Raw genomic sequence first — 14,152 nt, forward strand, 5'->3', positions numbered from 1 at the left:
TAATGAACCAACCCATGATAAGATAATAAGTAGAACTTACTTTGCTTTGACTTGATTCAAGCAGGCTTCTCCTGGCTCCTCATTACGGACTACGTACAAACGAGTTTCAGATGTGTCTGTTGGTCAGATAAAGTAAGACAAGTTTTTTATTAGAAAAGAAAAAAGAAAAACGTTTTGGTTTTGGGTTCTCATAACAAGCATTTGGTTGAAACTTGTTGTGGTATATGGCAAAACCATGCGTTTGATTGTGGCACCTTTGATGTTAATTAAAATGCTTATCATCCGGTTGACACAGGCCTGTGAGCAGGCTGGGGTGGTGGGGGGAGGGAGAAGGGAGAATATATGAGGAAAACCCCCCTCTCCCTTAACAAAATATTCCCCAGATGTAAGGCATGTACCGTAAAATTCCGGTTATAAGCCCCCCCCCGGTTATAGGCCCATCTACCTGGAAACAAAAAAAAACACATCCGATTACAAGCCCCCCCGGATATAAGCCCCCCCCCTCTGCCGGATGAGAGTACTGAAAAGGTCTAAATGTTGCTTTATTATGCGTTTTTAACTAAAAAACGCATTTCGATCAACACTTCCGTGGCCCGTTTCGGAACGTTTTTTTTTCATTCCCTTATAAGCCCTCCCGGATATAAGCCCCTCCACTTATAAGCCCACCCAAAAACCCTTATGAAGTTGTATAAGCCCAGGGCTTATAACCGGAATTTTACGGTATGCAGTTTTGGTTGTCATATACATTCGGGGGTTACGCCTCATTGTCTCTTCCATCATGACCATAAATCGAGAATAAGTTGTTTACTTGGAGGGAAATAACTGAGAATAACTTACATAACCCGAGTAAGATATGGCTCGCCACAGATGACTTGCACCTACCTGAGAACGTAGCTGTACTCTCATCTATGGGATTTTTCCTATCAAGCAATACATAAAAATGTAGTTTTAGAAACCGCTACATATATTTATCTCTTGCCACCTTCAAAATGGCATGTGCTGACACCAAACTGCAGTCAACTCCCTCTAAAGCAGACAAGCTTGGGATCAGATTAGACTTTTAGAGAGGTGCTTACCTTTAAAAGACGTCTGCACCAGAGAGGTGTCTGAATTAAAGACATTTGACTGAGAGAGGAGCAGGAGTCTACCTAAAGGCCATGTTACGTAAGGCAATTTTTCTTGCAACTTGCAATGCAACAATTTTGCCAGTTGCCAAAAACATTCACGTGTAACACCCCATTTCTGCAACCTGCAATGCAACAAAATGTTGCATTGGAAGTTGCAGAAAAGTAGAACTATCCTCTACTTTTCGCTATGTTACAAGGCAAATTGCAACGTGTGATAAGTCAACTACAACTTGCAACTCAATTTTAAGAGGCAAATAGAGTGTGTCCATTGCTTTTGGGACATTTCAAGAGGATGATTCCTAACGGGTCCATATGCAAATTGCAAACAGAAATTGCGAATGTGTGGCACCACAATGTTTTTAGTCGTTCAAGGCAAATTGCCTCGTGTAACATGGCCTTCAGAGACTGTCAACTTTAGAAAGGTGTCTGCCTTTGATTGCTGTCCACCTTAGGGAGGTGTCTTGCCTAGTTCCTGTACGGCTTTTTTCCCAGGCCTTCGCGGTATTACTGACGTCACAACTCGTTTCGGTGACGTATCTTTTCGCTCGGACCACGTGACCCGAAACGAGTTGACCGCGACGAAAATAGAGGCCTAGGAACTAGGCAAGGAGGTGTCTACATTAAAGAGGTACAAATTTCAACTTAAGAGAGAAGTACATGAGGGCAATAACATATATGTAAAATGAATGAAGAAGTATAGCATGGAACAACTCCAGGTCTGTTTTTACACAGTATCAACAAGGAGAGAGTTGAACGAAAAACACTTTCACGAATAAGACAGGATTTTACATGTGCTGTGCAGGTGAAAGGTGATTATTGACAACTGACTACGAACAGGGAGACATGAAACTTGACAAGTGGATTTAACATTTAGCATTAATTTATTTCATTTTTACAATTAATTAGCATAATTTCATATTATTTACAAATAATGGGCACAACCTAATGATTTAGGTTTATTTTGCCATTATTAATTTTTTATAAAACATAATTTCTTCTGACTGGGTTCAAGACGCAGACAACAAGTATAATAATGAAATTGTTATTCTACAAGAAGGAGAATAATCATTTAGTTATTGAGAAATACATAACCACATAAATTACAACAGAATGCCCCACATCATACATCTGATCAATAGGTACTGTTACTGCAGTGATGTTAAGAGCTCGCACATTAATTAGTAATTTTGTAAGCAACTCTAGGACAATTTTAATGTCCCAGTTATGCCTTGTAGGTAAAATATTAATTTTTTGGCTGGGGGTGTTAAAGGGGGAATTAATGTTATGTGTTAATGGGAAATATAAGTAATAAGGGCGGGGGGGGGGGCACTGCTCAGTGAATGGCATGACAGAGAGGCACTGTTACGCAACGCGAGAGAGGCATTAATTGTTACTTCTGTAAGCAATGCTAGGGCAATAATTCTTAATTCTACTGTAGCTAACTATTTACATGTTCTTTTAATAATTATTTATTATTAGTTATAAATTTCTTATTTAGTTACCACGTCATTTACTAGTATTTTAAGTTGTGATATCTTTTAAATTTCACTCTTAATTTTTAAAATTTAAATTTAACTTAATTTACTCATTACTCACAACCATTGCCTAAAGTTTTCTTGTTTATTAAAAATAGAGCTCTATCAAAATCACAAGGAAGAAAAAAGAACCAGCTCAGCCAAAGTAGATATTCCCACTGAGAAAATTGTTTGAATCAAATTCCCAAAAGAAAAAAAGTAGTGTTAGAAAACCAGAATTAGACTTACTTTTCTGGGTCATACCAGTTCTTGGGTTCACTGTTAATGAAAGAATTAGTGAGGTGAACTTTCACATAACAATAATGGTTAAAAACCTGACAATTAAAAGAAAATTACTATGTTCTCCCATCACGAAATCCAACTGATGTCCTTGATTGTTCTATTTAAAAAATGTTTACTTTTTTAAAAACGCTTATTATCAGTTTTAAGCTAATTTAGCATGAGAAAACAACATCTCTCATTGCACACTAATAATTTCAGTCTCCAGCGACAGATTTAAGATGAAAAATTCCATACAGATGACGACACTGTACAGAGATCTGTGTAGTTATTCTGTGCACAGGCAACAACCAATTACAGCTGTGAAAAGCTATATAATTAGCATGGAATTTTCCTTTGCGTAACATGGAACTGAGTATCAGATAAGAAATGTTGGCTTTCTCATGCTACAATAATTATTTATCAAATCAGTGTTATTCAAATTATGACGTTTTGAACAAACAAGTGTACATATGAAACAAACATCTGCAGGCTTCTGTGATCCTCTCAAAGAAGGACTTGATACACATATGTACAAAGGTATGTATCATAATGAATAGACACATGCAAATGTTGTGCATAAGTGATGTCGAAGAAGTCCAACATGAACCTTTCAGTGTGGTAATCTTCTAAGTCACAAAATTCATGTCTGGTGATGTGCATTGTGTTTGTGCTGTTGCGAATAATAGCATACCAAACTGTGATCTATTCTAATAGAACTCTTACAACCTAAACGTTACAATAAAGTCATGCAATAAATCTCTTATTAACCAAGTTTGCTCAGGGCTCAGGAGAATATCAGCATGGTCCTTTATGTATGGACCTTCAATTCCTGTTTTGGGAAAATATTCTACCAGAACAATCATTTCATTCGATTAGTTTTTTTTTTTTGTTAATAGCAAAAAAAAATAAATAAAAAGCTCTCAGTTCAAACAGTCGGCTCCAGGCAGATCTGTTGCAGTGACCAGAGGTGTACAAATGCAGGTCACATGGTGTTACCTGTGGGTCCTATACAAATTAGTGGTTAATAATCAGTCTTGAATTAAATGAACATAATTCCCCAGCATGCAGTTCAAATGACTTTGTGTATGCTAATGGCACTTGGCTTGTACCTCTGTGTATTGCCTTGTGACAGATTGCTACCAGAAATGATGTTATTTAGTTATTAAATAAACAAAATTAATTGCTGGAAGTAATCGTAATGTACCTTCCAGTGTGAATAATCATTCCACCTTTGAAAAGATTCAGAAATACTGGAGTTTCCTTTCCTTGGACCACTCTTACCTGTACAAACAAATTAAAAAATAATAAATAAAAACAAAAACAAATCAAACAGATCGATGGACAAACCAAAGGAAGACTTCAGGTGCTTTCCATTTAGCCAAATATTTCAAAAATTTAGATTGGAAGTCAAATGGAATTGGCCTGTTTCGGTTCGGTCTGACTGGAATATTTCAGACCACCTCTGGAGTGCGTCCACTTTGACTGGCCAGACCGGTCGGACCAAAATTTTCCGTTCCATTTTGACAAACTGATCAATCGTCTTACTTTAGTTCAGTAGCTTCTCACAGATGCGGGGAACAGGGGAAAGGAATGCAAAAAGGAAAGGACCATTCCACTCGGTTGGCCCAGATACAATGGTCAGTTCCTGTTGGTCTGACTGGCTGCACTTTGAAAATGGAAAGCACCTTTCAAATCATCTAGTTGATGTTTTAGAGACTCAAATCTGAAACATGTTTTGTGGAACCATGAAGCTGAACTGCATAGTAACATGCAATCAAACAACAGTCATATTTTGCCCTTGATCTTCGCCTGAGCACCCAAGGCAATACAAAGCCTATGTGCTGTGATGTTCCACTAAAGTTTGTTTTAAAAAAAGCCTTAGATATTTAAATAAATAATAAAACACTGACCTGTGGTCCTTTTTCTTCATCAAGTTCTACTGCCATAATGGCAGCGGCACCTTTCTCGTTCACTGAGCAGTCGTTTCCTTGCCAGAAAAAGTAGGCACAGCGAACACGTCCAGCAACAGTTGAACGACAACGTGACTTTCTGTCCTTGACTATTCTGTCAGCAAGTACAAAGTATGCCCATCTAATGACATATCCCTCCCCTGCAACAGCAAAACAATGGTTTAGCATAACTTAGGCTATGTTTGTACAGGACCAGTTCCAAATGCAGTCAAATAGATTTGGTCTGCAATCAGACTGGATAGGTCTTCTGTTTACATGGGACTGTTCTGGAATGGTTCCGAAACAGACCCAAAGACCCAATACAGGTCCAGTTTTGGATCCGTACTGGACCAAATCCAGAAAAATCTTGTATGAACACCTGGGTTGGTTCCAAACAGTTCCATGTCAACAGAAGCTGACCCTGTCCAAAAATCGGACCAGATAGGCATTCTTTAACACTGGACTGTTCTGGAACCGGTCCGGAACAGCCCCAATACAGGTCAAGCTTTGGATCCATACCAGACTGGATCCAGAAAAAACCTCATGTAAACACCTGGATCGGTTGCAAAATTGTTTCCACATACATGTAAACAGAAGCTGATCTGATCCAGTTCAGTTCGGAATGGTTTCAGTCAGATCTTGTGAAAACGTATCCTTACATTCTAGAGAGGAGTGGACCATTGGAATAATGTCTGTAATTAATTTTGTTAATTCATGTACCTGAATGGAAATGACCAATATGTGCAGCTGGTAGCTCAAAATGTCTGTACTCATTGATATGCCAGACGGTTAAACCAACCGTTGTGACAAGATTTCCTTCTTTGTAGATATCACCAACCCATACAGTCGGCACACCATTGCCACGCCCAACATTCACTCCTTCAAAGAACTGGCTTTGGAGCGGTGCAGCACATTTCAGCATGCTCTTGGGATCAATAGACTTCAGTTCGACTGGAGGAGGCTAGAAGTCGCAATATAAGTCAAAGTCAAATCTTCACTATCACTTTTTCCATGTTGTCAACAGGTTGTCCAGTAAACCTGTCTGCAATTTTACGGTTTCTCTTTACAACAACCACAATGAAACAGGATATGTAAATAAAAAAAACATGGCCAAAGACTAGATTTTGAGTCAGAAACCAGGTTTGAAAACTTAACTGTATTGATTATATAGTATTGCAGCTCAATTTTCCTTTGGGATTGTAAAATCGCACAACAGTTCTTTTTCAAGTCTAGAACTTAGAGGAGCCAGTGCTAGACTTTGATTTCTACAAAAAAAGAGACTATGAGTACTGCTTCTCCCCTTTGAAGGGATGCAAAGCCCAGTAAAGGTGCTCCCAACATTTTGCAAAAACTGAAGTTACCCTTCGGCTACCAATAATATTTATTTAGTGTTCTATTGAAAATCCGCAAATTTGATTAGTTCTCCCAATGTTTTCTATTTGCTGATAGAACACAATCGCATCTGCCTTGCTCTTTTAAGGTACAAATATTCTTGATCTTTGCCTTAAAAGTGTAAAACAATTAGACTCCTCTCCCTTGTTTTCCATGAGCAATAGTCAACTCAGCCACACCTTGTTGACTACTTGCTCAAACAAAACTTGGACTCATAGTCTAATTGTTAACTAGAACCCATTTAGTGTAGAGAGGCACTTTGGCAGTAAACACGACACAGAATAGAAGAATCCCAGTCAAGACTCAAACCCAGACCAACCAATGAACTAACAATAAGATCACTGCAGCCTCCAATGTGCAGCAGTGGCTGTAAAGAGCTTGCCTTAAACTATCTGGTAAACTTAAATCCTGGCTACAGTTAAACTAATTTACTGTGCATACCTTAGGTGCCAATTCAAGCATACTAGGATGCCCTCTCATTCGGATAATCTTGGTTGGATCTGGCCAATCAAGGAATTTCTCACGAAACAAGATTGTCTCTGCCTTTTCATGGAGCCTTGCAAACAACGTCCATGGTGGTCTTCCAGATGACACTTTGTTGTCGACTTTGTCGGATTCAGATTTACCATATGGAAATATTGGATCACAGTGTTTGGCATATGGTTTAAATGGCTCTTCATAGAGCTGCTTAGCCAGTGCAAAGGCAGACTTTCTTTGGCCTGATAATGACTGCTGGCCATTCCACACATACAACTCTGAACCAAAGTCAAATATGAAAACCTGTGCAAGGAGACAGTGCAAGAACACAACATGAGCACATAGTCACAGCAACTGCAGTTATCAAGTGAGAGGCTCTCAACCGTTTTACAAAAAAACTTCCTGAGTGAGCTGCGATGGTGGCATCTTCATTTATTCAGATATTAATTCCTACTTTAATTATTAACTAGATGGAAGAATACGCATAATGAGTGGTTAGGCCATACAACACCTTGAAACTACCTTCATACAAACCAGTAGCAGTAGCACAAAAGCAGTTTTATTAGATTAACTGTCAGGCAGCAGCTCTTGTAAGATCTAACACAAATGGCTTGCTACCCTTTGAGAGAACATAAAACAAACAACAGGAACAACGACCCTAGGGGACCAGTATAATTACAAGCTTACGAGAGCTGCTACACTAATGATAATTTTCTACACTTGACAACAATCTGTTTTAGGTTCTGATTAATTTATTATATAATTATAAGCATTTTGTTGGGTTTAGCCACTGGGTGACTACTGTTTGTTCAGGTTCAACAAGTTTTCGGAAAACTGTCAGATGGTAATAATTTATTAATTCAATATTTTATAAAAGCACAAATTGTGGGTATGACTTTGAAGTCATATGCCTGAGTCAAGCAAGAAACTAACAATATTGCGTAATTTTACTCTATCCATGGAGCATTTCTTTGGTTTTTGAGGTGATTCTTGGAGGGGGGCGTCTATTAGACATGGGGGGTTTATTAGAAGGGCGCGTCTAATACAAACTTAACACTTAAGGAGACATTAGATACGAGGCGTTTATTTCAGAGTGGGCGTTTATTAGATCATTAATTTTACGGTATTTTCCGTTTGATGAAGAAGGATTAAAAATACTCTACTTTGGATTTCTTCAGAAAAACTTTTTTCTAAAAATATATTTGAGTTGCTAAATTCAGGGTGCGGCTCATCTGCAGGTGTGGCTTATCCGTGGGTGTTTATGATATTCACCTCCTTTGTGTCAAAAATAGAGACTTGAGGAATGTGTCCACACATACTGTCAACTGGCATCAGAGTTGGAGGCTCAGTCCAATGAATTTTGTACACCATGTTTCCTTTCACAATGCCTTTCTCATACTCTTCATCTTTTGCCATTGAATGAGCATCTAAAAGAGAGGAATAAAAGAGGGAACTTATTAAACTGTTCACCTAAGTGCAGCTATAAACAATAATGAATATATGAGATTATGATAAAGAATAATTTTAGTAAATTAATAACAACAGAAGACTGGCTATGCCTGGGTGGGTTATATGCAGATGGAGTGGGAACTACACACAAGGGGGGGATAAGAGTGGTAGAAGGGACAATACACAGGGGAGACTTTGATGAAGGGACCATGCATGGAGAGACAGGACTACATGTATGACTATGCATTGGGGGAGAGGAAGAAGAAGACTGAATTCTGAAGAATTAGACTACAGGAAGGAGACACCATGTACTGGAGAGGGGTCTAAGAAAGGAAAGGCCTCTGCTAAAGGGGGCTTTGCATTAGGATACAAGGTGACTTTGCAAGGGGGACTATGCTGGGAGTTGTTACTAGGAGAAGGGAGGAGAACATACAAAAGGAGACAGGACTTAGGAGAGTGGACTATGTACAGCAAGGTAAATGTAATGTCTGCATGCGAGCCTACTGGCCAATCAGGCCAGGGCTTATCACAGTTTCCATAGCATGACGTGACTAGGAGTATTTCTTTCTTTTTAATGCACTTTAATTAAAAACAAACAGCTAGGAGTATTTCTACTCCCCCCTGGATGGGATGCTAGTCCATTGCAGGGTTACCCCCCAAGCATTACAAATTCGCTGGTACCCATTTATACACCTGGGCAAAGACAGACACTATGAGAATTAAGTGTTTTGCCCAAGAATGTGCAACACAATGCCCCCGCCAGGGCTCAAACCCAAACTGTTTGATCTAGAGTCCAGCACACTAACCATTATGCCACTGTGCCTCACACGTACTGTACAGCAATCTTGAGATACAAATTTATGAGAAAAACATGATGAAAATATTAGCCAACCTCGAATAGCGTTGCTGCCTGGATCACCGCTCAGAATATTTGCAAACTTGTCCAGGGCAGCATTGTAGTCCATGTCTCCTTCTTCAATTGTCACAATGTCTCTTGCTTTACAGTTCAGTTCATTCTTAGTTTTGATCTTTGAGACAATCTCTGTCACCTGTGTAAAAGGTCAACAAAATGCTGTGAATGTTCAACAATCATCAACAAAAGTGGGTTTTTTCCTTTTTTTTAAAAATTTTTTTTTTTTTTTTTATTTTTTTTTTTTTATATGACTTTGTCCTTACAGTTTCAATACATGCACAATGGACCAACAGGAATAGAGGAAGCTTGATGCCCTATGTGCCACTAGGCAAGCAAAAGAAGGGTTCTCAATTGAACCATTAACCCGTAACACTGCACAGGTGTTATGGGTAGGAAAATGCTTACAACTGTCAAAGTGCTTTGACCAGTAACTATCAATCTGTCTATCAATTCAAATATAAAAAAGAACGACTTTTTGAGTAAATGACTGTGTAAAGTAACTGTATTATTGTTATTTGCTTTTGCAATGCAGGGCTGCAAATAATTTTTTTCCCTTGAAAGGTCATGCATCCAATTAAGACACCATTTTGATCGGACAAAACAAAAGTGAGGTCGGACATCATATTACAGTACTCCTCAATATGTGAACCTGCTAATCTAATGCCTTATCAACACAGAACATTGTTGTTTGCACTGGAAAGCAGAAAAAGGTTCTCCGGACATTCTGTCCGACCACAGTTAGAATTTCATCGAACATTGTCATATTGTGGTCGACCAGTGTCTGATGTCCGACTGTTATTTGCAGCCCTGTAGTGTATCTTTCTTTGGTTTTAGTTGTCGAAATTAACAGCCTGGAAAGCTACATCAAAAAAATTAATTAACACACATCAAGTTAAAAACAACAATCAAAAGCTAGGTGATGATGATCACTGGTGACATAACATTACTTGTAGAAAACATAATTATTTTACTGACCTTAGCCTTTTCATATGGATTGCAGTCTTTCCCAGTCCAAGAAAACAAATCTTTTTCTGTCACCAGCGCAAAACAGTCTCCAGAATTCAGTGACTTGAGACTTGGTTCAACAAGGCGTACTTGCAGATGACGACGACCTGCATGTATAAACGAATTAAACAGGTTAAATAAAATGTATTTCAAACTGAATGACTGCGCCACAGTTGTTGTGGTGTACTCTTGTTTTTTAACAAGCTTAGTTGAAAAAAGTTAACTTTGGTTAAAATAACTGTTTTACCATCATTCATTCAGTAGTCTGGAAAACTTCACTTGGATACACTTAATGAATTTCTTTAGTTTCTGTAAGTCATTTACGGCATTTAGGTTGGAATTCAAGTAACTTCCCGCAAAACCGAAAATGCTGTTGTACAAATTCTTAGTGTTTCCAAACAGGGTACTTGGCAAAACTGAATATTTAAAACGTTGTGAATGCATTTTTAACCCTTTATGAGTTTCTGGTTGCAACACAGGCAGACCATCCTATGTTTGTGAGGTCACAGCATGCCCATATGAATGTTCAATTTCTTCACTAATTGCCATTGTAAGTATTTAAGCTTTCTAAAATTGGCTTTCACGACTCGTATTTGTAATAAAATGAAGTAGAAATATTTTTCGCATTGTTAAGGTTTGTTTTTATGCCATTTTCTTGGCCATTTGTAGTGCGCGAAAGCAGTTCTAGGAGTTTAAGTTTTTGACTCGTGTAGAGAATACAAATATTTACACAAGGCGTACAACTTCGACATCGGGTACCGCCTCTGGAATGTAGCCTAAAACACATTTTTTTCTCAACTAATCTTCATCGGAGATCTCGGACCTTGAAAGAACAGTCTTCAAACTATAGTCTGGCTTAATTTGAGTGCAATCAGTTTGCGCTGTTGTTCTTTTGAACTAGCTGGAATATCAAATTAGGTTGTAAATTTGCTGATTTACAATGATCAATCTGTACCAACTACTTGGACAATTTATGCAATAATCACTGAAAATGGTTTGGTATGGATGGTATGCCTGTGGTTGCAAGCTTGTTGTAACCTGCACAGAAACTTCCAAAATGCTCCTGTGTTATATTAATGTTCTTCATTTACCTTTTATGTGAATAAGCATGATGGGTTTTGTTCCATTGAACTCATCCTTTTCCTTTTCTTCAGGCCCTGCAGTTTTACGCAGCCTGACTTTTGTGAAATCTTCTGTGCTGGCCAGACCAGCCATTGCTGATGCATCAAGAGTGTGTCGTCTCCCTGGAAGACAAAAGTGGAATATTATTATAATAATAAGTTTTGAAAAAAAAAGAATTTAATTTGAAATGCTATCTAACGTGCTAACAGGACTGGAATACAATTGAATTTAACAAACAGAGCTATTAAGAATCGAATAAGATTAATAATTGTAATAATTTGGTAATTAATTTTAATATTAAACTTGTTGCCCTGGTGATTTTCATGACAAATTTACCACTTTATTGCATCGCAGGCGCACCTGACCTTCAGAATTGTGAAACCACATGGTCTAGTCTTGAGTGAAATTAAATGGTGAAATGTGCGACTCTGTGTTTGGTCATTGACCATTCTGACAAATGAGAGCAAGGGCTGTCATTACGTTTTTAAGCAGCTGTTACATTTAAGTTATCACCTGTAGCATTTTGCTGTGTATGTAAGTGTAATAAATTATAACACCAATCAACATCTAAACCCGTTACACTGAGTGAACTCAGTTGTAACAGCTGCTAGTGTTACAAATATATAAAAATACATGTATAATATACAAACAAGAATGAAAACTTACACAAGTTATCAGGGTCCTTGTATTTCTTTTTCTTTCTCTTGATAACGGGATGTTCACTAGTGACTTGTTTCTTCTCTATTCTTGGTCTCTCAACCTACATTGTACAGATCCCCCAAAAATAATTACATCCTGTTAATAATCATTGTTATTCACCAAATTGTCACGATACCCATATATGATAAGCGAGTCTGTTATCCATCATCCATACATGTATATGTTGCAGTTAGTTTTTGATCTAAGTTATTTTCTTCCAACTGGTTGATTTTTTTTATACTAAGTAAATAATAGGGTTAGGGTTGGGGTATGGGTTGGAGTCATTTATTTAAAAAAAATATTGTTTCACCCAGCATTGCCTCTGTGACAAAATAGATAGGGGTTGGACAGCAATTTAAGAGGTATAGAGTTTAAATCCAGTTCAGGTAAGTAAAAGACACAGGAAATTTACCTCAGTATCTGTCCTCACATCATTTCTCTGTTGTAAGTTTTTGATAGGATTTGATGTTGTTTTATGGTGTCGTTTTGGCTTTATCCTTGTTCTGTCTCCAGCTAGAGATGTCAGTTGTCTAAGAAAGACAGTTCAGTGTTAGATGAAGTGCTTAAATACAGATTTTGAACCCAAGTTGAAAAATACCAATTCTCACTACTAACGGCCAGTTACCCACCCCACCCCACGTTTACTTGTTACCTTGGTCTCACATTGTGGATGTTATGATGCCACCAGGAAGACATAGTAGGGGAGTGACCAAATAGTAATGTGCTCATACATGACAGAGCTGTGCTCAAGCAGAGCCCCAGTGCCACATGTGACTTACTTTTGTCTTTGGGCGACTTGTATAACTTTGCTATCATGAAAGCTTTTATGAGCTGGGCACCCAAGATTTCTTAGATAAGAGCTTTCAGGCACCCTGCAATTATACTAAGAGCACAGCTTTGCATGTTCATTGTACTGAATATTATCCACAATAGAAATACAGTCTTTGATGGAAAATAAATTTAATAATAAAATTATTTATTATTTATTAATAATAAAATCGAATGACAGATGGTGAAAATTTGCTCATCCCTGTGGAACAAGGGAAAGGGAATCAAGAGTATACATACACAAGATACCCTTTTGGTAAAAAATATATAATAATAACTTGCAATGTCTTCCTCAAGTATAATTGTGACAATACTCACTGTGTTGTCTGCCCTGAAATAACATCCAAATCTTCCAGAGTGATTTCTGGAGCCTTCATGTCGTCTTTTGTTTCTGCAGCTTTCAAATCATAAAACTCCTTCAAGCCTTCTTCAAACACACTAGGCCGTCTTCCTTTCTGACCTGTAGTTGACTCAGGCTCTTCTTGCTTGATCAGCTCATTTTTCTCATCCTCTATGAAACGTTTTCCACCTTCGTCTTTTTTCTCTGGTTCTGGTTCAGCTTCAAGGGGGATATCCACTGCAACAAAGTCGAACCGCTGCACGAGATTGGATTCCGATTTCGTCTTCATCATGCTGAAGGGTTTCAAAGAGGAGGAGAAATGTCTTTTTTTGTTTTTGGAAGCTGAAAAAATATTAAGAATGATCAGTGTGAATTAAAGCTTCTTAGCTTGTTGGTTGTGATACCACAGTCCTCTCTGCATGCATCTGTAGATATATTAATACTTACAAAGATGTTCACTCTTTCCCTCCATCATTTCTGCCATTAATCTGATCCTCTCTTAAAAAATTACTGACAAATTTAAACTTTTACATTGCTTTCTTAAAAATTCAGTCTCCTATAACTTTTAAGCCTTTCACCGCTAGTCAGAGTCAATCAATCTCCTTGAGTCAATAAATTTACATGGTTCTAACATTTAAATCTGTGGATAAAACCTTAATCTGCGACCATTCAAATGAGAGCTTTTAAGTAGTAATTTCATTGAGGACTGTTTGTTCCTCAACAGTTTGCAAAAAGGAAAATATAGTGGATCCATTTTTTTCTACTTCCAGATTTGGCATTCATGGAAATGAAAGTGTTTAAAGTGATCGAAATCAGATTACAAATAAATGTAATCTGCCCTTGTTTTTAAATATAAATGTACATTTAATGTATCCAGTACATTAAGTACATACTGGGTATTACTATGTCTTTTAATGGATTTTACATGAAATTAAATAGATTATTAAGCACTACATTTTTAACCACATATTTTGAGATTTTAATTCTAGAAAATTCTAAATGCTCTAGTATATACCTGTTTTCACACAAATGCAAAATAAGTCCTGAAACACATT

General features: G+C 37.6%; 1 protein-coding gene across 3 annotated transcripts in view; it reads right to left on the reverse strand.

Moving 5' to 3' along the window:
- Positions 1-14,152, reverse strand: part of LOC144630533 (uncharacterized) — a 32,251-nt gene that overhangs the window by 8,560 nt on the left and 9,539 nt on the right. For 2 of the 3 annotated variants that reach the window (XM_078488893.1, XM_078488891.1), the window contains exons 3-16: positions 13,076-13,439; positions 12,342-12,459; positions 11,897-11,990; positions 11,200-11,352; positions 10,079-10,215; positions 9,083-9,239; positions 8,014-8,168; positions 6,706-7,044; positions 5,593-5,833; positions 4,834-5,033; positions 4,128-4,204; positions 2,891-2,920; positions 883-920; positions 41-116 (exon numbers count right to left, since the gene is read on the reverse strand). In XM_078488893.1, the coding sequence (XP_078345019.1) occupies positions 41-116; positions 883-920; positions 2,891-2,920; positions 4,128-4,204; positions 4,834-5,033; positions 5,593-5,833; positions 6,706-7,044; positions 8,014-8,168; positions 9,083-9,239; positions 10,079-10,215; positions 11,200-11,352; positions 11,897-11,990; positions 12,342-12,459; positions 13,076-13,439 (2,179 nt within the window). The remainder of the gene's footprint in view (positions 1-40; positions 117-882; positions 921-2,890; positions 2,921-4,127; positions 4,205-4,833; positions 5,034-5,592; positions 5,834-6,705; positions 7,045-8,013; positions 8,169-9,082; positions 9,240-10,078; positions 10,216-11,199; positions 11,353-11,896; positions 11,991-12,341; positions 12,460-13,075; positions 13,440-14,152) is intronic. The other variant, XM_078488892.1, reaches the window with a different exon arrangement.

This window comes from Oculina patagonica, chromosome 11 (genome assembly GCF_052425735.1).
Source record: "Oculina patagonica isolate OP01 chromosome 11, crgOcupat, whole genome shotgun sequence".
Lineage (NCBI taxonomy): Eukaryota > Metazoa > Cnidaria > Anthozoa > Scleractinia > Oculinidae > Oculina > Oculina patagonica.